The 23914-nt window shown below is 35.9% G+C and overlaps 1 protein-coding gene across 1 annotated transcript in view; it reads left to right on the top strand.

Moving 5' to 3' along the window:
* Window positions 1–23565, top strand: part of GGTA1 (glycoprotein alpha-galactosyltransferase 1 (inactive)) — a 125207-nt gene extending 101642 nt beyond the window's left edge. Inside the window, exon 7 of the mRNA XM_072631799.1 lies at window positions 20895–23565. Within this exon, the coding sequence (XP_072487900.1) occupies window positions 20895–21588 (694 nt within the window). The 3' untranslated portion in view covers window positions 21589–23565. The remainder of the gene's footprint in view (window positions 1–20894) is intronic.
* The last annotated feature ends 349 nt before the right edge of the window (window positions 23566–23914 follow it).

Genomic DNA, 23914 nt, shown 5'->3' with positions numbered 1-23914 from the left:
CTCAAGTCTTTTCCTCTCTAAGTTAAAAATCCCTAATTCCTTCATTTGACTCTAATGAACTAAACTTGGGACCTTTTGTCATCTTGACTACCATCCACTAAGAATCCTTAAGATTTTCAGTTTCTTCCCTAAAATGTGGTGCCCAGAATGGAACATAGCATTCCAGATATGGTCTGATCAGGGTAGTGCAAAACAGGATAATGGCTTGCTTGGTCCTGGGCATTGTGCATGTCTTCATACAGTCCAATATGGCATTAGCTTTCATCTGTTACCATATCACAATGTTGGATCAGTCCACCAAATCCCCCAGATCTTATTTTTTAATTATAAAATTTTATTTTAGCTGATATTTTTATTATTTTAAAAATCAAGTGAATATATAAAACAAGGGGAACATTTTTTTACCTTCAGCTCCTAGACTTAAGAACAACAAACTAATAGGATGTCCCCTTTTAGATGTGACTAAAAAAAATTCTCCCACCTTTAGTCATTTTCTGTTTTTCTTTTTCTTTAAAAACATATAATTGTAGTCAATGCGTATTCAGTTCTGATGCTGCTGATTTCTTCCTGCACCACCTTGTAAAAACTTTGATATATTTGCCCATACTTTTCATTTTCATTGTAACATAATATTCTATTGCATTAATATAACATAATTAATTTAGCTCAGAAGCTACGTAGAATTGTGGGTAGAGAGCCAGCCTCAGATTCAGGAAAATCTGCATACAAGTCCTGCCTTTGGAACATACTATATAACACGGTCAAGTTCTCTTAATCTCTCAATGCCTCTAGACAACTTTCCAGATCTTTAAATTGTTGAGCAATATTGGTTACTAACACTGGTGGTTTCTTCAACAGAACTTCACTAAATCATAGATCTAGTTCCCACCCACAGCCTCACCAAAAGAAAATTATCTAGCCATTCTCCAATTGTTGAATGTGTATGTTGTTTCCAATTTTTTGATAGTATTAATAAAACAGCTATGGATATTTTCATAGATACTGTTTTCCTTGTGAATTTTTGAGAGATCAAGTCCTAACAATGGATTTCCGAAGTTAAAGGTACAATCTATTTTCAGACTCGTCACGTATTAGAATGTTGCCTTCTGAAGCATGTTTACTTCAGTCTACAAAGCAACCAACAATGAATGAGTACCTGTTTTGCCACAATCCTGCCAACATTGAACTTGTTGTCACTATTGTTATAGTTCTAATGGTCACAAGTGGTGTCATAAGATTGTCTTCTGATTATTCAGGAGTCTGAGCATCTTTTCATGTGGTGATTAAGAGCTTATTTTTCTGTTTAGTATATTTTCAGTTTGTGTCCTTTTGTTTTATGGGCAGTATTTCTGTCAGTTTCTGTTGGCAGTGGTATACAGAAATATAAATGTTTTTATGGGTTTATTTTGTATCTTGATACTTTGCTAGAGTTATGTTAATTTTTTTGTTGACTATCGTGGGTTTCCTTGTCTTCTACAAATAGAGATAGATTAAATTTTATGCCTTTGGCTTATTTTTCATGCATTGTTAGTTGTTAATGATACTAACACCTGTATTATCAACCATGTAGGTCTGTTTTGAAAATTCAAATGAGATCATGTAGGTGATATGTCTTGCAAATTTTAAAGTGTCATATGTCCATTATCAAGATTAATAAGCAAGAATGGTGAAGATTGATCTTCCTTTTTAACATCTCTTCTTCATTGACATTCTTTTGGTGTTTGTCGTATATTGTACATAATATTAGTTTGTGGTTTCAAATACAGGGCATCCCGAGTCTTAGTTTGGCTTTAAGCTTTAACAGCTTAAAGCTTTTAATGATTTAAAACTGCACTAAGACTTTGGGGACACCCTGTCAAAGTAGGATACTTTATATTATAATATAGAAAAGTCTTTCTAATGTTATATTTTCAAACGTTTTCAACATAAATGACTGCTATATTTTATCAAGGGCTTTATCTGAATATAAAGACATGAAGATAGTCTTTAATTTTCCTCTTGTTGACAATATTTACATATTATTTCTCCGAATACTTTTTGGTTATGATGGATTTATTTTTTAATGAATGTTGTATTTTATTGGTGAATTTTGTATTCCTTAATGATTTTGATCTATAGTTTTCTTTCTTGACTCTGTATATATTTAGTTTAGATATTCACATTATATTTGCCTCATAGAAGATGGTAGGAGGCCTACTATCTTTCTCTGTGTTTGAAACTCTTTACTCCTATGTAGTGGATAGAATTCATCTTTGAATTCACCTTTGGGCCCTGCCTCTTTTTGTGAATCATCTTCAGTGGTTTGCCTGATTTCTCCATCTGAGATTGTTTAATTTAGGTTGTTCAGTTATTACTAATTTTTTCATTTTGTGCCTCTCTTTTTCCTGCTTCTCATACTTACTAGTTGTGGATCCTTGCATATGTTTCCAGCATCTTATGATTTGAGACAGCAAGCATTTATTAAACATCTATGATGTGTGAGGTGCTGTGCTGGGCACTGGGATAGAAAGAACAGCAAACAATCTTCTGTTTCCAGGAGCTCACAATCTAATGAAGGAATCAGCATGCAAACAATGATGGGCAAGCAAGATACAGACAAAATAAATTGGAAGTAAACTTGGAGGGGAAGTCTTCAGCATTGAAAAGGATCGTTAGGATTGGCTTCTTGCCCTAAAATCTAGATCTGGCATCAGATCTGGAAGACACCTTTGAGGCCATCCAGTCTAACAGCTTCATTTTTCATAGAAGGAAACTGAGGCCTGAGAGATTATGACTTGCCAAGTATCATGTAAGTCAGACAGAGGTAGAATTTAAACTCATGTCTTCAGATTCCAAATCCAATATTATTTTCACCAGACCATGCTTCCTTTACTTACCTACAAAACATACAGAACAGGAATTCTGAGGTTGGAGAATCTGCCTGTAATGGTGGGGAGGGTATTATCTTGATTTTTTTTAACCTTGTATCTTCTTCTTTATTTCTAATATTGCTGATTTGGTTTTTCTCCCTTTATTGGACTCAACAATTGTTTATTAATTTGTTAAAATATTTCCAAATGCATAGCTCTTAGATTTACTTCTTTTATTCACTTATATTAAGCTCTGTTCTGATCTTGGTTATTTCTTTTCTTCATTCTTTTAGCTTGTTCCTTTTCTAAGTTGTGTTTTTTTAAAAATATGCTGATGTATTTTGTTTTTAGGCAGACATACATTTCTTAACACACTTCTGAAAAACACTAGAGAATGTATATTCCCTGAAAAAATAATTTGATTATTGATTATTAACAAAGAGGAAGGTTATTACCTTTAACTCTGACAGTATGATACTAATATTAACTTCTAGTATTGGATCAGGATTTTGTTGCTCATTCCTTTTAATTTATAAAGTTTTTAGTTGCAGAAAGAGTCAGTTTGTTCATTTTATTTCTCTCACTGACAAAGACATTTGGGGCTATTAATTTGTCCCTATAATCTGCTTTGGCCTCATCTCATAGATTGTTATTTGAATTATCTGAATTGTAATTCTCTTTGATTTAATCTATGATTTTGTGTAATAATTTCTTTCACCAAGTCATTATACAGTAGGCAATTTTAAAAAATTTTATGGGGCCTACAACTTTTATTCATTGTATCAATCTTTATTATTAGGCAGTATTGGGTTTTCTTTTTTTGCATTATGGGTTATAAATGACTGATTTGTTTTGTTTTTTTCTATATTTGCCTATATCTTCTTTGTGGTCTAGCACATGGTTATTTGTTTTTTTGTAAGTTGTATGAACAATAGAAAATAAAGTATATTCTTTAATTGTCCCATTAAGTTCCCTCCATACATTTATGAAGTCTAATTTGCTTAATATTCTGTTCAGTTCTTTAATTTCTCCCACACACACACATTTATGTTTTTGTTGAATTTACTATGAATTTATTAGTTGGTAATGGAAATTTTATATATTTTTTTTAAAAAGATTCCATTTCTTGCAAAGCTGTGAGTTTTTCCTTTAGTAATTTTGCTATAGAATTATCAAGTATATGTATATTTAATATTGATAGACTTTAATTTTGCATTGGCCTTTGCATAATATAAATGTCCTTTATCTTTTCTAATGAATGCTTTCTGGTTTTAGTTCACCTGTCTTTTTTCATGATCTGGGGATAGAGTGGAAAATTTTAAATTACCTCTTAATTCTGAAATGTGGTTAGAGCTTCCTGAATGAAATGTGTTTTCTGTAAGTAATCTTGTTTTTATTGGGTGACACAAGCAATTTGCATTTCATACTTATTAAGTTCATCATCAGTCATTCTGTCAAAAGAGAACAAACCCTTTCTTATTCTTATTATTTCTGGTATTTAAACTTAGTAGAATCACAACTAACACTCTGGGTATTCTACCTCCACAATTCATATAACTCCGACATTCTTCTTTTACCTGTTTTTCTAGCTTTCCTCTTGCTTCACCCCTAGGGTTTAGATTCTCTAATCCACCAAAACCTATAGTCATTCTACCCTTCCTTGTTTTTCTCGGTTACCAACCCTGCTCTGGCCTCACTTTCCTCCTTTCAAAATCTCAGTCCTTTAGTTAACCAGTTAAACATTGACTTTGCTACCTGACTCTTTAATCTCTTTTCCCCCTTGTCTTGTTGTCCACTATCTCACCCTGCCTTGGTTTCATACACTATCTGCCTTCCCCACCCCTGCTAGGGCAATACTTTTGAATGCTGGCCCACAGTAATGCTGACTAGTTCCACTACAGATTTATGTTATCCAATCTTTTGGAGGTTATCATTGCTATATGCCAATCATTTTACTCTCATAAAAATATCACATTTTTTATGTCCCAGGACAGATACTCACTTAGGGTGAGGCAACGCCCATCCATTGAATAGGCCTGTTTAAGAAGTAAACAGGGCATGGCCCCTTTAATGAAGTCAAGAAAAACAAAGACTTCAGGCTGGGTGGGAAACAGCAACGGTTACTACTGATAATCAATCTAAAGCTAGAGGGTAGAGGAGAGGGAGGGGAAAGTAGGGGAGAGGAGGGGAGGGGAGGGGAGGGAAGGAGGAGAGGAGAAAAGGGAAAGGAAAGAGGAAAAGAAAGGAGGCAGTAAAACCCAGGTCAACTGGGCAACTTTTGGCCATTCAAATTTACCTTCCTTTGGAGAGGAGAAGGAAGGGGAAGGAGAGGCAGACCGGAGAGGAGGAGGTGAGTTACCCAGCTAGCATTCAGCCATCTGCATCTACTCACAGGATCGTGTTTGTCCTTTGTTGCCGAAGAAGACCATGCCATCAGAGAAGTGATGACATGACTTGCACTTTACTTTCTATATGCTGATCATTCCCAAGTCTTCCTTTCTTGCCCCAGTCTTTGCTAACTTCCAATCTCACTATAGTGAGCCACTATATTTCCAACTGCCTCTTGAACTGGACTGAATTTCCAGCAGGCATCTTAAACTCTATGTGTCCAAAACTGAATTCATCTTTCCCCCTAGATGCTCCCCCTCCCACCTTCCCTATTTATTGTAGAAAGCAACATTATCTTCCAAGTCCTTTAGGCTCACAACATAGGAGTCATTATGGACTCCTCATCCTTTCTCATGCCCCACAACTAAGGTGTTGCCACGGCTTGTCAATTTCATCTTCACAACCTTTCTAGAACATGCCCTTAATTAATATTAATTTCTGAATATACCTTGCCCCCTTCCCCTACCAGTGAACCTTTTTTTTAATAACAAAGATTTTTATGGCAACATTTCATTTTTTTAAAAAATGGGTGGGAGTGGCAGGTGCATTTTTTCATCTCTTCTCTAAGGCCAAGCATAGTCATTATTGCACAACATTTGGTTTTACTGTACTGATCTTTCCATTTCCTTGATTGTAAGTTGTTCTTTATCTTAGCTTCCATGTTTGCTTATTTCCCTCTGCAGCAAATCACAAGATTCTACCATTGTTTTGCTGAATTTCTCAGGTTTATTGTTTGTTTACCTTAATTTGAACTTCTTTTTCAAAGACAGAGGAGCATAACTATGGAATTATCCCACTTGCACCCTGACCCTCCTTTTTCCTTTTTTCCATTTTTCTGAAATACCCTTCTTAACCCTTTAGAGATTTAGCTAATACCATATTTACAATTCTCATGCTTGTTTAAATACTTATCTTTTTCTTCTTCTTAGAAGATTGTTTTTTCAAGTACTTCACTGGAGTGGTTGTATCTCTTTGTAAACTTACCAACATCATCAAATATCCAGATTCTCTTAGCATTTTGCTAGAGAAAATAATTCTGCATTCATACTCACCTTTCTTTGTCAGCTTCTGTCTTTCATTTTTTTCTTCTTGAAAAAAATCAGTTGGGGTGTGTGTACGTGTGTGTTAATGAAAACCTAGAAACAAAGTAGGTTTGTCATATGCATGTATTTTTTTTTTAAGTTGCCCTATTTAAAGGCTAGAATATGAGGGATCCAATTCCTGTGGTCCTTTCATTCTGACATCTTGAATCCATCTCCCAAGTCCACACATCATTTTCAGATGAGCAGCTGTCTGGCTACTCTTTTCTCATCTAGTACTTATGATACTGATTTTTGTTTAATTTGAGGATAAGATTTTACATTTACTCCTATTAAACTTCATCACTATCATCCAGTGTTGTAGCCCACTGAATTCTTTTTGACCCCTGGTATGTTAATTCTCTGAATTTGGTAAGGATGCCATCTAGGCCTTTACCTAAGTTATAAGAGCTGTGCCAGGTGGAAAGAGATAAGCATTCATGTTCCTTAAGCCCTGACCTCTCATGCAGAGCACAAGAATGATAGATAGTTGAGGTGGGAGACTCAGATAGGGGATCTGTACAGAAAGGGAATCCCGTAATTGAATAGACTAACAATCTGGTATCCCGTTGCCCCCTGGTGGTCAGTAATTAGTGAATGAATGGGTAATGAAAGCATTTATTAAATGCTTGCTAAGTGCCAAACCCAGGTCTAATACTTTGGAGTTACAAGTACAAAAGCAAAAACTGTCCCTTCCTTCCCCACCCCAGGAGGAATAATAATAAAGAAAACCATACTTCTTAGGGAGTGGTGGTTAGAGAAGGGGAACTTGGTCCAGAAAGTTAAGAAATGGTGAGTGAGGCCCTAAGGAAAAAGATTGACACACCCCATTTGGGAACAATGGCGAAGTTGATTTACTTATTGTTCATGGTTTCAGAAATAACTGTAACTCTATCCTTAAAATAAGAGTCTCACAGTTAGAGTTATTTCTAGATCCTATCTCCCAATTCTATAGCCCCTTATAATTTTTTTAAAAGTTACTTATTGTAGCTTTACAAGGTAGACCATACATATGTTCTTTCTATTTTAAAGAAGAGGAAACTGAAGCTTATAGAGAAATTAAAGACCATTGGATAATAAATTTCAATCTGGAGCTTGGTGATCTTAGAAAAACATGGATAGACTTGTATGAAATAATGAAGGGTGAAATGAGCAGTCAAGAGAATGTTGTACAGTATAACGGTAATATTGTTTTAAGAACAACTTTGAGGGACTAAGTAATTTTGACTATTACAAATAACCAAATTAACTATAAATGATCTTACAAAAGAAAACATTATCTGCATATAGAGAAAAAACTGATAAATAGAAGGATTTTGCAAATATATACAAGTTCGTGTTTAATGGTAGCTATGGGGGAGGGGGGAGAGGGAGGTCCATGATATCCTTATCATATATTTAAAAGGCATAGCAAGTTGTACAGAATAGATTTGCAGTTTCATGTGTGATCATCCTTTTTTCTGTTCTACTATGTTATGGAAATGCTTATTTTCTTTCTTGTGTTTAGAATAAAATAAATAAAAAATTTTTTAAACCTGAAAGGATCCTTCAGTCGATCAATAGCCCTCCCTCACTCAAAAACAAACCAAAAAAAGTCAAGTGCAAGTCATGTCATTATTTCTCTGATGGCATGGTCTTCTTCAGCAACAAAGGACAAACATACACACAAAAATTTGTAAGTACCTACTATGTGTTAGGCACAGTGCTAATGTGAAGATTGTAGAGACCATTGATTTTTTACTCTCATTTTACTAATAAGGAAATTTGGACACAATGAGGTGGCAAGGTAGCTTGCCTTAAAATGCTGCTTTCCTTCTACTGGTTAGAATTCCTCACAAAATGTGCTACCTTGAACAATTCACTTTCCTCTTTCTAGACCTCAGTTTCTTCTGTAAAGCATTGAGGGGTTACCTAATCTTAGTTGGCCCCCAAGGTCCCCCCCACCCCATAAGCAAATCTTATGCCTATGACTTGCCTACAGTCACATGGCTAACATGGAGTGAAACTGGTGTTAAGTAAATCCAAATTAAACATAAAATCAGAAGATAGAACTTATGATGAACATGTTAAACTCAGAATAATTTCCCTATATTCAGAACAAATATGAAAGATTGTGTTCCAGGATCACTGTGAGAAGAATTATGGAGAGTCTGAGCTGATGTTTATATTAAACCATTGATCTACTGTGTTGTACTGGGATAGTTTCTACTGAGGACCACTCTTGGGTAAGGGGACATTTCTCATAAGATGAGAAAGACTGTGGAAAAATTGTGAAGTAGATGAATAAAATGATTTGAATCTGAAATGAATTTTTTGAAAACTATTTAGAATGTGACCCTGATAGTGTCAAGATAATACATCAGAATTTCATATTGGAAAGTATCTCAAAGTCATCTAAGCCAATCTCTCAACTTTGATAAGGATCACTTCTGCAGCATCCCCTAGAAGTGGTCATTCAGCCAAACCTTGAAAACCTTCATTGATAGTAAAAAATACAATACAATCTGAGGTAGCCTCTTCCCCACTGAGAGAGGCTTAATTATTGAAATGTTTTTTCTTACTGAGTTTCAACTTGATAGTTGAAATCTGCCTCTTTAAGTTTTCTCTTCTCCAGGCTATGTTATGATGAAAATCTGGGAAAAGTAAAAGAGAAACTGAGGCATAAAGTTGCCAAGCATGATCAATTTATTACTATGGCTAGAAAATACCAATAAATGGGATCCAAGACTGCTTAGTAGTTAAGGATGTATCTGACAATCAGAACAACTCTTTAATAACATTTACACAGTGACTATATAGATATATTTCACTCCTAATTGGTTGGGGCTTTTTACATCAGCTCGTTATCAGGTAGAGCAACATCCCATAACTAGCATCCTTTGGAAATTCTTATGGTGGGCAAACATCTTATCCCCAGATTGACTTATCTTCTTCCTACGGTCAGCAAAAGCTCACAGATGAGAATTTTTGTGGTTGGACATTAACCCATAGGAATAGAGAATTTAAATTCATAGCTTTTACTAATGCAGTATTATGTAGTAATATACAGCCAAGTCTGAATTTGATTCACAAATATTGATTCTGATTAAATACGTTGATTAGATACAATTCTCAGTCAATAATTAAATCATGAAATTTCAGTTATATAAATTCACAATAGGCAACTGAAGGGGCTGACCAATACATATTGTATTGATTACTGATACATAGTAAGTTGAAAATAATACAAAAATAAAGTAGCATATCAATTTTAATTTCATATTTCCCCTTTGGATTCTTTGAGATATCTCTAATGAATCACCATCTCTAAACCAAATTGATATGATTAGGAATGATCAGTATCTGTTGGAATTAAATTAGCAATGAGGCAATACAGAGCAGTAATTACAAGTTGCAGCATTTTATGCAAGGTCAGTCATATGAGGTTCAATTGATTATTACTGGGGCTGGTTAATGTAAGAAATGGCTCAGCAAAAGATGGTAAGTCTCCCATGCCTTTTCCATCTGCAGGTTGTGGCAGCTAGATAGGAATAGGCTCCCTTGACTCCTTGACAAAGAATACTTTGGTGAGCAGCGTATTCTACAGACTAAAGCCTAGGTAACTAAGGCCAGTACATTGACAAAACCCACTGGGGGCAGGCCTGTTCCGTAAACTAGATTTACAGAGACAGTGAGGCAGAGGTGGGGAACCTGAAACCTTGAAGCTACATGTGGCCCTCTTGGTCCTCAAGTGTGGCCCTTTGATGAAATATAATTTAGCTACATTTGAGGACCTCGAGGGCCACATTGGCCTTGAGGTCCCAGGTTTCCGACCCCTGTAGTGGTGTATAGGAAAGGAAGAATTTACATGAGTTCCAGGTAATATAATGCTTAAGTGCCTTTGTACTCTTGTAGCCTACTTCCAATATACATTTAATCTTCAGTTGAGTTTCAGATATCTCAGGTATTCTTGTGGTTCCTGGAAACAACTCATGCTTCCATTCTTGTTGCTTGTATTTGTCTTTCGTTTTCAAAGAGGACCATGACATCAGGGAAATGATGACTTGACTTGCAGATGACTTTGATTTGAGTGAGGGAGGGCTGTGCAAGGTCACCAGCCTCACTTTTTCCTCCTGAGCCACCTGGGTCCAGAGGCCAGATATTCATCAGGATGACTGGAGATGGGCCCAGGATGCAATGGGAGACCCTAGCCCTTTTAGGCTAAGACCTTTTCAGGTTCTCACTTTGAGTGAAGTAATGTCCATTCAGTGAGTAGGCCTCTTTAAGAAATGATTCAAGGGATGGTCCCTTTAATTAGAAAGAGAAAGAAGAAACATCAGGCTGGGAGAGGAAGACCCTCAGGGTTGTTGTTCCAAAGAGAAAGCTACCATTGCATTCTTAGCCAGGAGGGCCCCAAAATACAGCTGTTAAGTGAAGCTTGGTCAGGGACCTATTGTGGTCCCATCTATGAGTTTCAGAGTAAACTGGGTTGAAGGTTTTGAGAGAGAGAGAGGAAGCAATCTAGCTAGTAAACCCCAAGTTAACTGGGCAGCTTCCATTCTAGAGGAGATCTCAAATGATCTCTGAAGGGGGGGCAGAGTTTGGTAGAAGGACTACTTGTCTGGTTCAAAGGCACTTGGCAGAGGTTCCTAGATGTTCTTACCATAGCTTTTTGCAAAACAGATCCTAACAATTTGGTAACTAGTTGAGGCAGTGGACTATTGAACACCAAATTTGGAACCCATATTTGAAACTTCAGAGAATTTAAGTCCTATCCCTGACTGTTTGGTTCGAACTTTGTACCTTATATAAACACTGCTATCAATCCTAAAAAGGAAATGCATGAGGGCCTGACTTGTAAAATGAGCTCTTTGTGTGTTAAATCATTTGTATTTGAGAGCCAATGGTGTGCACACACATATCTTGTTACTACTGAAAATTGTATGCTCCATTTGATTTCAAACATTTTAAATTCATTTTTTATCTTTATCTAAATCTAATTCATTCTCTCCTTAGGAAAATATTATAATCCTATCAAGATAACAATAGGATATTGTAGTGTCAATCTCCTATAAACTAAAACTCTATCAATTGTAAGACATATGACTCACATAGTGGGTTAAGAAAACTTCAGGAGATCCAGGCAAAATGTCTTCTTTATTGTTAATAAGATTAAGCATTGAATGGTCTCTACTGTTTGTAATTCAAATGGCAATTTAAAATGATTCCTCACTATAGTAATAGTACTATGCTAGCATATGTTATTCAGTCAGAAGCCACCAATAAGGAGGTTGTCATTATTAATCATTTTTAAAACTACCTCATTTAATAATTAACACAGCTAGTTGGAAAACCAGACAGCCCAATGCATAATGTGACAGAATATACACAATCTCATGTATTGTAAAACTTCTTACAACTTGAGTAACATTAATTCAATTGAACACATTTCCACATTGCTTTACATAAAAAGTCCATTCATTTTAGGACCTCAAAGTAACTCAGTAACAATACACAACAATTCTATAAAGCTTACCGTGTGACAGACACTGTGGTAAATACTTTACAATTATAGGAAGAGGAAAGTAGTGTCTGTCTGAATCTCACTTTTAAGATTCCAACAAAACCTTCTATACTCTAACTTATTTTATTTTTAAATAAGGCTTTCAACAAGGACCTGGGCAATCATTTCCACAAAGTATAATAGTGAAAATTGTAGATGTTAATGCTAATAGCCAAGTAAAAGTCCATGTTTCCTCATCCTTTCAGAGGAACTGTGTGCTGGAAATACTTGCCAAACTTTAGTATGTTTGAGAGTTTAACTGTTCTCTGAGACCTTTGAGGTAATTAGAATTGCTTACAATCGCATTGTTTTTTAACTGATAGTCAAACCCAAATATAACTCACTCAGCACAACTGCAAAGTTTAAGGTTCCTCCCTTTGGCTAAGAGAGAGTTTCTCATCGTAGTGTCACAACATGTTAATAAACAGGGTAACTGGAGACAAAGTCATTTATCTTTCAAAGTTAACCTCTTTCATGCTAGAGAAGCATTCATCCACTTATTTCACAAAGAAGTTACTTGGCAGTGACCAAGGGTATCTACTAGAACCCAGTTATGGCACAGGAACAGAGAGATATTGGTACCTTAGAGCATCTTTCCCACTCCTCTCACACTAGTAACTTATTATCTAGAGTTTTCTTCATATCTTAGCTGTTTTCCTTCCTCAACTTATAAACTAATTGCATTATATAAAGGCAGGTTACTTTTGGTGCTGGTACTTAAATGTATAATGTGCATAATGTTGTAGAAAATTCATCTTTTTTACACTAGTCATATCTACCGTCCAAAAATATTAATGTTTACAAAGAAATTTGTAAACACTTTTTACCTGTGAAAGATTTTAGTTCCTAATTGCCTCTTCCTTTTACAAAGTTTGTGATATTTTCTGATGCTATATGTAATTAAATTGTTGTATCCAGTTAAAGATTTAGCAGTTAGGAGTTTTAGTTGTACCCGTCATCAAAAGAGGAGTTAATTTTCCAATGATTTTAAATGAAAAGAAATCCCTATAAAATGATTTCTCATATACAAGAAAAATTATGACAGTGACAAACAAGTTTCTGGATTTTTAGAAGAGAACACAAAAAAATTTTGTAAGTTTTGCAATAATTTTGCTAATAGGAGAACGGATCATGTGAGAGCACATTAATTTAGTGTTTGGAACAAATTTCAACTAAATCAAGTAAAACTGTGTAGTCACTAATGTTAAAATCTCAATTTTTCACAAAGACCATTAGGATTTCTTTAAATTTCTTTAACCACTAGGATTTCACATTTCAGGGCTGACTGTTTTTCATTAACTTAAGGTTTAATTTTATAAAATGAACTCAGATTGAAAAGTGATGATGAGATTTCAATTGTTAGAATGTAATTGTGAACATCTCTTTGGTTCTAGTTAAAACAATTAAATATAAATTAAACAACAGTAAGTGGCACAGTGGAATAAAATATTGGACCTACCTGGGGGCAGCAATACCTGAGCTGAAATCCAGTGTTAGATACTTCCTAGCTGTATGACCCTGGACAAGTCACTTCACCCTGTTTTCTTCAGTTTCTTCATCTGTAAAATGATCTAGAGAAGGAAATGTCAAACTTCTCCAGTATCTTTGGCATGAAAACCCCAAATGGGGTCACAAAAAATTGGCCATTGACTAGAACAATTGAACAACACTTTTTGATAGTATACTTATACTGAAATGATTGATATACTTCAATATATTTCACTAATTCTTTTATAGTAAAGCAGATTATTATCCTATATGGTCCATAATTAAATTTGCCAAAATGTCAACAATGATTTGAATTAGAAAGATCCTTTTGATTTGTAATGTGATAATTTCTTGTTTAAAGTTTCTGCTTTTATTAAAGCACAATTTTAACTTTGTATAGAGTTAGCAGGAATTCCACTACTAAAAACATTGTCTGATGGGTACTATAATTTTCTTAAGAGCTCCAGGTTTAATTTTTTCTCAGTTTCCTTTAGAATCACTCAAAAGTTAAATCCATTTCTTCTGTTTTTCTTAACCTAATTTATAATGTATCATGTGGTAGATATTCCAAAGCTCTGTAATTTGTTTTATGATTTTATAAGCTTCCAACTGATAATTTTTGTCTTATATACTTCTTATTTCAATCAATAAAATGTTTATTTTTCCTAAAATAATTTGCAAACTCTACTTTGTCCTCTCAAAACTTCAGTATTTTAGACTAGCTTTTTTAAGCTTTATACTTATTTTAATTTGATCTTTTGTAATCTGAGCACCTCATGCAAGTACACACGTGCTCACACACACACACACACACACACACACAAAGTGAGCATAAACTCATTTTACTCTTATAATGTTATGTTCTTGTTAAATTCTGTTCTCAGTAACTCTTACCCTACCTACCTTCACAGAACATTAAATTTTACTTACTTTTCAGTTCCTTCTTCATTTTAAAGTAAGTTTTTCTCTCCGAGGTCAAATCAGAAACTGGGAACACCTTGGTATTCACCTTCACTGTGCAGTTTGAATATTTCTGTAAAACTTGCCAGAAGTATGTAATCCAGTAGTCACGATGTAGGAACCAATAACAGGGCTTGCTTGGTGTTTAAAAGCAGTAAGCAATAGAAAGGCGAATACACTCCAATTTTACTTACTTTAATATTTTGGAAAGAGGAAACTGAATGTGGTCAAAAATTTTCCTATTCTGCCTTTTAATCAGAAAAAAATCTCATTTCCATCTTGCAATAAATTCATCATTTCTTTTAAGGACAGTTTTTAAGTATACCTTTTAAAAAATTTACATTAAAATTAAAACTAATTCCATCAAAAAACCACAAACTGAAACTGCTTGGGAATTATTCTACTGATTCAAAAGTGAAACTGACTGGATTTGTTATCCTACAGTTGGAAAAGCAGAACTCACTATAAAAGTGAGCAGTTAGAGATCTAATAACAATCTTTAATATTCCAACATATTGCTTTACTGTTATATAGCAAACATTTCAAGTTCTGACTTGTGGAATTATTTAAACTCACAGGACTTTTACTCTAATTTTTCTTGTACTGTTTTCCTAATCTTAACACTTTTCTAAATTTCTGTTTAACTGTATCTCTCTTAAACAGATTTCATGGCTATTAAAATAGTTCTTTAAATTCAAACTGCAACTTTAAAACCTCAAGTCATCCTAAAGTTTCTCCTTTATTAAAAGTAATCTAATATATCTGCCAATTTTTTCATCAAACTTTACAAATTTCTATTCCTTTTTAAACAAACTCTACACACTGGTACCTCCAAAATTAATCAAAAGACTTATAAAAACTTTCAAATCGCAATTTAGAAATTGGTTGGTTACAAATTTATGCTTTATTTTTTTTTCCGTATAAGCTAGGAAAAAAAGATCTTTTTGAATCTGTCTTCCATCTCTGCCATTTCCAGCTTGGGTAGAGTTGGAAATATATAGAGAAAAGAAAGTCTTGGGGGTTTTTTCTGAAGACTTTTGAAAATTTCACTTTCTGTATTGCTTTTTCCTTGACTGATTAGACCAAAGGTAAAAGCTAGGTTAAGTTACCAGGACGTGGAACAAAACAGAACATCTGGAAAGTGCCAAACACCAATCAGACACACCTCAACCCTTTTATATCCTAAATTTCTGTTTAGGTCTTCCCACTATCATATTTTTCATTTTTCTGTAAGTCTTTCTTCTTGATGAAATACCTAGCAAAATGTAACCCTTTCTGGGCAACAAAAGCATTCCTCTTCTTGAGGTTTCCTTGGCAAGGCTTAGTAATGGTAGTGACCAAGATTGCCTGAGGTTTCTGCTTAGGTGTCTTCATTTCTTTATCTCTTCCTTCTTATTGGGGAATTTCTGATATAACAAGATAGACTTTTAAGGGTATCATGTTTCTGGGCTGGGTGACATCAGGTATAAATCTCTCTTTGAAAGAAAAGTCTCCAGCAGCTAGTCCCTCTTGTCCAAAAGAGTTTAGTTCTTTTACCATAGTGGAAAACAAATAGGACAAAGGAGAAAAAGAGGAGGGAAGTCAGAACAGAATAGTCAGAAGTGGGCCCTTTAAGGAGCATGTCCCATCAGACAGGGCTGGTGCACACCAAGTGTAAACATGGTTCATTTGTTTTGGGTAAGATTGTTTGATGGCCATTCTTAGTTTCTCTAATGTGCAATAACCCAAAGTGCCAAATTTAGGTCAAAATTGTTCACCAGTTGAATCTCTAGCAGTCTTAGACCAAAGGTTGCTTAATTTAATGGCCAATTGTCATTCCCAGGTGAATTGGCAGCTTGCTTTGATTTTAGGATTTAAGCAATTTTCCCAGGAGGTGGGGGGAGGTTCACTTGGAAACACTACTGTCTGTCCCTGTTGTCACTTGTAAAGGAATATTGATTAGGAAACCAGCAATAGCAGTCACAAGTGATTCTGAGAGGGTATTTATTAGAAAGTTGCTGCAAGTGACTCTATATTGGTGCCCCCAGAGAAGAGGGCATCCCCCACCCATCCCAGTTAAGACATAGAATATGATGATTTCTCTTTTCAGACAGTTATAGATTGGAACAGCCAGTTATATAGAAATGGTCTTCAGGATTACCCTACTAGGATTTTAATAGTACAAAGAAGGACCCAGAGACTGATTCTCAATTTTGAGCCAATTTAGAAAAGATAATTAAACATAATGAATTTAAGTAGTCAATTTTTTTTATCACTAGAAAGCCTGTTTTGCTTTGGCCCACTGCCACTTAAAAGAAGGGAGAATTTGCAACTTGGCTATTTTGTTTTAGCCAGCAGCCAATCTAAGAAAGAAGTTCCTGGGATTGTGTATTTTTCTTGAATTCCTACCCCTTATCTTTTTTTAATTAATTAATTTTTAGTTTTCAACATTCACTTCCACAAAATTTTGCATTCCAAATTTTCTCCCCTCTGCCCACCCCAAGACAGCATGCATTATGATTACTGCTTCCCCCAATCTGCCCTCCCTTCTGTCACACCCCTCCCTTTTCTATCCCTTTTCCCTCTATTTTCTTAAAGAGCAAGATAGATTTCCATACCCCATTGCCTGTATGTCTTATTTTCCAGTTCCATGTAAAAACAATTTTTAACATTTATTTTTAAAACTCTGAGTTCCAACTTCTCTTCCTTCCTCCCTCCCCACCCACCCCCATTGAGAAGGCAAGCAATTTGATATAGGTTATACATGTGTAGTCATGCAAACACTTCCATGACAGTCATGTTGTGAAAGACTAACTATATTTCCCTCCATCCTATCCTATCCATTTATTCTATTCTCTCTTTTGACCTTGTCCCTCTTCAAGTGTTTACCTCTAATTACCCACTCCTCTCATTTGTGTTCCCTTCTGTCATCCCCACCACCACTTATCACTTTGCTTCCTACTTTGCTGTAGTGTAAGATATATTTTCATACTGAATTGAGTGTGCTTGCTATTCCCTCCTTAAGCCAAATCTGATGAGAGCAAGGTTCACTCTTTCCCTCTCACCTCCCCCCTCTTCCCCTCCATTGAAAAAGCTTTTTCTTGCCTCTTTTATGTAAGAGATGATTTACCCCATTCTATTTTTCCTTTTCTCCTTTTCTTAATATTTTCCTCTCACACCTTAATTTAATTTTTTTTAGATATCATCCTTTCATATTCAACTTACCATGTGCGCTCTGTCTGTATATATAATTCCTCCAACTACCCTGATACTGAGAAAAATCTCAAGAGTTACAAATATTATCTTTCCACGTAGGAATGTAAACAGTTCAACTTTAGTAAATCCCTTATGATTTTCTCTTTTCTGTTTACCTTTTCATGCTTCTCTTGATTCTTGTGTTTGAAAATTGTATTTTCTATTCAGCTCTGGTCTTTTCATCAAGAGTGCTTGAAAGTCTTCAACTTCATTGAATGACCAATTTTTTCCTTCAAGTATTATACTCAGTTTTGCTGGTGATTCTTGATTTTAATCCTAGCTCCTGGAATATCATATTCCAAGTCTTTCGATCACTTAATGTAAAGGCTGCTAGATCTTGTGTTATCCTGATTGTGTTTCCACAATACTTGAATTGTTTTTTCTGGCTGCTTGTAATATTTTCTCCTTGACCTGGGAGCTCTGGAATTTCTACAGTATTCCTAGGAGTTTTGGTAATCTCTTTCAGGAGGCAATTGGTGGATTCTTTCAATATCTATTTTACCCTCTGGTTCTAGAATATCAGGGCAGTTTTCCTTGATAATTTCTGGAAAGACTATGTCTTTTGATCATGACTTTCAGGTAGTCCAATAATTTAAAAAATGTCTCTCCTGGATCTGTTTTCCAGGACAGTTGTTTTTCCAATGAGATATTTCACATTGTCTTCTATTTTTTCATTCCTTTCATTTTGTTTCATAATTTCTTGTTTTTCCATAAAGTCATTAAGTTCCATCTGCTCCATTCTAATCTGTAAGGAATTATTTTCTTCAGTGAGCTTTTGGACCTCCTTTTCTATCTGGCCAGTTCTGCTTTTTAAGGCATTCTTCTCCTCATTGGCTTTTTGGATCTCTTTTGCCATTTGGGTTAGTATATTTTTTAAGATGTTATTTTCTTCAATAATTTTTCGGGTGCCCTTTAGCAAACAGTTGATTTGTTTTTCATGATTTTCTTGCATCTCTCATTTCTCTTCACAATTTTTCCTCTGCTTCACTTACTTGATTTTCAAAATCTTTTTTGAGCTCTTCTACAGCCCGAGAGCAATTCATGTTTTTCTTGGAGGCTTTGGATATAGGAGTTTTGACTTTGTTGTCTTCTTCTGTTTGTATATTTTGGTCTTCCTTGTCGCCAAAGTAAGATTCTATAGTCTGATTCTTTTTTTTTGGTTTTTGCTCATTTCCCCAGCCGTTTAGTGGACTTTTGAGTTCTTTGCCAACTTAGTTTTCTGTTTTCAGTGGAGCTGGGGGTAGGGGTGTACTGTCAGCCACTCGATCCCCCCACAATCTGTGGGCCTAGAGCTCCAGAAACAGCAACTGCTAACTGTCCCTGCTGCAGCTGTTATGGGTCTTCCACCTCCTCCACTGTCCTGGGGTTGGGGCCAGACAACTCTACTCTCTCATATAGATTCAACAGATTTTTTTTCCATTGACCTTCTAATTTGTCCTTGACATTTTGGGGTGGTGAAGTCTGGAAACCACCACAGGTTCCAGTAATGCACTACCCCCTAGACCTGCTCAGGTCCTGTCTGTGCCTGCACGGCCAGTGATGGACTGCACTCTGCTCTGAGTGCTGCACAATAGAAGCTTCCCATTGAGTTTCTAAACTGTCTTGGGCTGCAGATTTGCTTCACTCCATCATTCTGTGGGTTCTGAAGCTCCAGAATTTGTTTAGAGTTCTTTTTTACAGGTATTTGACTGGGTTTGGGGAGAGCTCTAGTAAGTCTCTGCTTTTATGCCACCATCTTGGTTCCACCCCTCCCTTACCCCTTTTCTTTAAGAATTTTACTTCCTCTTTGAAATTTTTGCTAAAAATCTAGTTCTTATAATCAGTTTTAAGACTTTTTATAAATTTAAATTCTGCTTTTATAATAACTAAGTGCCCTAGAGACTTTCCTATATTGTTCTGTTGATAAGAATCTCCATTCAGGAGCTTACTTGCCTCCAAGAAAAATTGGATCAAGGCCAAGGTTGGGAGCCCTTACTTGGCTCCTAGGTGGCTCACCAATTATTGTGATAAAAATCTGCGTTAAAGAGAAACTAAGGCACAAAAATTATAAGCATGATCAATGTATGGCTAGCAATAAATTGGATCCAAGACTGCTTAGTAGTCAAGGATACATCTGATAGATCATCTCTTCTATAGTATTTACACAGTGATTATACAGACTTATTTCAGTTCTAATTGGTTGAGGCTGTTCACATCAGTTTCTCACCCAGTGGACCAAAATCCCAGGACTAACATCCTTTGGAAAGCCTCATGGTGGGCAAACATCCTGTTGCAAGATTGACTCATCTCCCACCTCACCCGCCCCCCCCCCCTCCCCATGGTCAGCAAAAGCTCACAGATTAAATTTTTATAGTTAGATTTTATCCCAGAGTAATAGGAAAGTTAAACTCTTATAGATGTACAATCAAGTCTGAATTTGATTCACCAATATTAATTCTGATTAGATATGCTGATTAGACACAGTTCTCAAAGAATTTCAATTATATAATTTCACAACAGGCAGCTGAGGTTACAGGTTTTAGGGAGTTCAAACTCACAATTAACACATAATGTATTGATTGATCCTTAATACATAATACATGGAATATAATAGAAAATAAGTTGGGGCATCAATTTTCAGTTACACATAGGCATACAAAATTTCTTCAATTGATTTTCATGTGGCATAGTTTTTTATGCATTCCCTATTATCATGGCCAACCTTTCTGCATTTCAGTTTGCCAGTGACAAATTGTGACATAGAGGCAAAATATTATGGTACCTAGATAGACCATCCATCCAAAACCCATCCATACTATCAATTTTGAGAGAAAATGGGAAGGACAGTATGGATGACAGCAAGGTGGTACAGTACTAGATTTGAAGTCAGAAAGCTCTGAGTTCAAATCCTGTTACAGAAACTTATTAGCTGCATGATAATGGAAAAGTCTTTGATGTGTCAGATGCATCTGACTACTAAGGAACCCATTTTATTGATATTGGCTAGCATTACTAATAAATTGATCATGCTTAGAACTTTATGCCTCAGTTTCTCTTTAACACAGCTTTTTATCACTACAGTTGGTGTGCCAGCAAAGAGCCATGTGAGCATCCCCAGTCCCCTTCTCAGAAGAATGTTTCTCAAACCTCTGTCTGACTCAGTTTCTTAAAGTGTAAAATGGGCTTACTAATAGCACCTACTTCACAAGTTGTTAAAAGGACTAAATGAGATAGCATATATGTGTGTACGTGTGTGTGTGTGTGTGTGTATGACCCTATATAAAGGCTAGCTATTATTTTTATATGACAGCATGATGTCACTAAACCTCATTATCATCATCTAGGGGGATAACTTATTTCTCGTTTGTTTCATAGGTATCTTGATCGATATTTAGAGGAGTTCATGACATCTGCTGAGAAGTACTTCATGGTTGGCCAGAGAGTCATATTTTACATCATGGTGGATGACTACTCTAAGATACCTTGGATACAGCTGGGTCCCCTTCGTACATTTAAAGTATTTGAAATCAACAGAGAGAAGAGATGGCAGGATATTAGCATGATGCGCATGAAGACCATTGGGGAACACATTATAAATCACATCCAGTATGAAGTTGACTTCCTCTTCTGCATGGATGTGGATCAGATCTTCAAGGATGATTTTGGGGTAGAAACTCTGGGTGAGTTAGTAGCTCAACTCCAGGCATGGTGGTATAAGGCCGATCCCAGTGAGTTTACTTATGAGAGAAGACCTGAATCTGCAGCATATATCCCTTTTGGCCAGGGAGATTTCTATTACCATGCAGCCATTTTTGGTGGCACACCCCTTCGGGTTCTCAACCTCACCCAGGAATGCTTCAAGGGAATTCTTCAGGACAAGAAAAATGACATTGAAGCTGAGTGGCATGATGAAAGCCATCTCAACAAGTATTTCCTTCTCAATAAACCCACAAAAATCTTATCACCAGAATACTGCTGGGACTACCATATAGGCACCTCCTCAGACATTAGACTTGTCAAGATTGCTTGGCAATCAAAAGAGTATAATGTGGTTAGAAATAACTCCTGATATTTTTGATGGGATGGTAGTAAGTTTCTGGATTAGAGTGCCTATCATTCTGACTAATTCCTCAAAGCAGTTGCACTTAAAAAAGAGTAAAGCCAAAAAAATTACAAAAAATCATCACCTCACTCAAAATCAAATTCACAAAACCTCTTCTTTCTTTATAATTTTCAATCTTCTGCATGGGCAATACTGGATAAAGAACTTATGTATGGAAATTATATGTAAATACACACTGATTTTTTTTAATCTGCTGTGGGTCATGGGGAAATATTTTGACCTTAATAAAATATGACTAAATAGATTATGTCATAAATATGCAAAGTCAGAAACACTCTTATTCTGTAAATGAAATTCAATCATCCAAAGGTTGGTAAGGAAGATCTAAGTCGTGGATTGGTTCCTTATGACTTTGTAATGTATTGCTCTCTCTTTATCTAGCCTGAAGAAGGATGGTGACATCTGCCTTGTGCCAATACTTTATAAAGACTATGGGCTATGACATAACCCAAGTTTACAATTCTTAGTTGACTATCAATGGCATGTTGCCTGAACCTATTTGAGGACTGTGGTCATTCCTGATCAGAAAGTGATGTGTTCATGTGCGAAGTTTGTAGAAACATTAGGAGATACAACTTGCCAAACATGAGGAGTTTTCATAATGATGCCCAGGGACTTTGTCTCAATGACTCTTCCAGGACTCGGTATTAAACATCTATTCAGCAAGAGGCAGATTAGCTACTAAGTGAGTATTAAACCATCTGCATGAGCTAAGAGGGCTAGAAAATGTAAAACAAGTCTAGAGACTGGTCTGTGGCACTGCTACATTAGATCCCATTGGTGCATTGAACATGGTAGAGACATGAGATTGGTGTTTAATAACCTGTGTTAAAGGAGTGAGGAAGGTATCCTGGTTCCTTATTTCCAGTGGACACAACAAATTCACAGAGCTACCTAATGACTCTCCCACAGGCTAATGTTCACCTTTACGTATCTTGTTTTGTACTTATATACAGCTATAGTTTCCATCTCATGGTTTTCACACCCGGAGTGAGGAGAAGAGGTAGAGACAGAGAAAGGACCAGTGCAGATTAGAAGGAGAGGGTGAGAAGCTTTAAGTTCTTTACTTTGGGCTTCCTCCAAACAAGAGAAAGTCAATGTGAATGCTCTGTTATTCAACTATTACCACCAGTGCCACTGGGATTAGACAATGCCTGAGCATCAAGGGTGGAAGAAATAAAAGATAACAAGTGAATGATTGTAGGCCCTCAAAAATGGAATTCTATGTGAATTATTATGAAAGCAAATGCAGATGGCAAGGTTAGCCTTTCCTTCTAATAGCCATCATTCTTGCAAAAGACATCAGTATCCTCTGAGAAAGACTGTAAATGTCCTTAAACCTCATTGGTAATTGAGCCACTAGCTCACTGAGAAGGCAGGAGAAGGAATGTATACTGATATTTATTTTCCTAGCTTTCTCTTGTGTTCTAGCTCCTTAGTTTCCAAGTAAGTATCTCCAGGGCCTATTTGTCATTGCATATCTCATGCTGACTACTGTGTAGTGGCTACTTTGACACAGTGTAGCAGTAGTTAACAGGAACATTTTCCTGCTTCCTCTCCGTATCTAACATTTTCTTTGTAAAAAAATAAATTATAAAATGTTAAATACCTGCAGGGAAAAGTAGATCATATGTCAGTAAAGCCCTTGTGATCTCCATAAATATTAGTCAATCCATTTTAGACTAAATTTGGATGAAAGAGGAATAAGATACCCACCCTTCACTCAACATGATGTATTCTGAGTGTTCTGGTATCAGGTTTAAGAGAACTTTATGGGGAGTTGCTGATTAGTTTTCTTTTGCTTTTTTTTAAGGAAAGAGTCATTGGAATTCCAATTGGAACAAATTCAGTATATCTTTAATGATTGTTTAGAGCTTTTAATATCATTTAAAATGTAAAACAAAATAAATTATTTTCTCAGAATGTACTGGTGTATTCATTGATTATGCATGCCACAATCAGCCATTTTGTCATTTTCCACACAACTGATCTCCTGGATTTCATTGCCTCTAGTAGCTTATCTTCCTGCAAACTTGCATCAACTCTGAAAAATCAAATATTTGTATATCCCCTTCCCTTGGGACCCCCCTTCCATCTGATTGGAATAGGTTGAGGGCAGACATCTGAGAGTTCCTCTTGTTTCTTCCATTTAAGGAAGGGCCCAGGGCAGCCCTCTCATCATTTCTTACCTGCCTGCATGTCTTCATCATGTTCCAATGCTGATTACCTTCCCATTTCCCCCTCCTTTTGGCTTCTTTTTATTTGTTGTCTT

This window comes from Notamacropus eugenii, chromosome 1 (assembly GCF_028372415.1).
Source record: "Notamacropus eugenii isolate mMacEug1 chromosome 1, mMacEug1.pri_v2, whole genome shotgun sequence".
In the NCBI taxonomy this organism is placed as follows: Eukaryota; Metazoa; Chordata; class Mammalia; order Diprotodontia; family Macropodidae; genus Notamacropus; species Notamacropus eugenii.
Note: the sequence above shows the minus strand (reverse complement) of the source record. Positions and strands in the feature narration are given on the sequence as shown.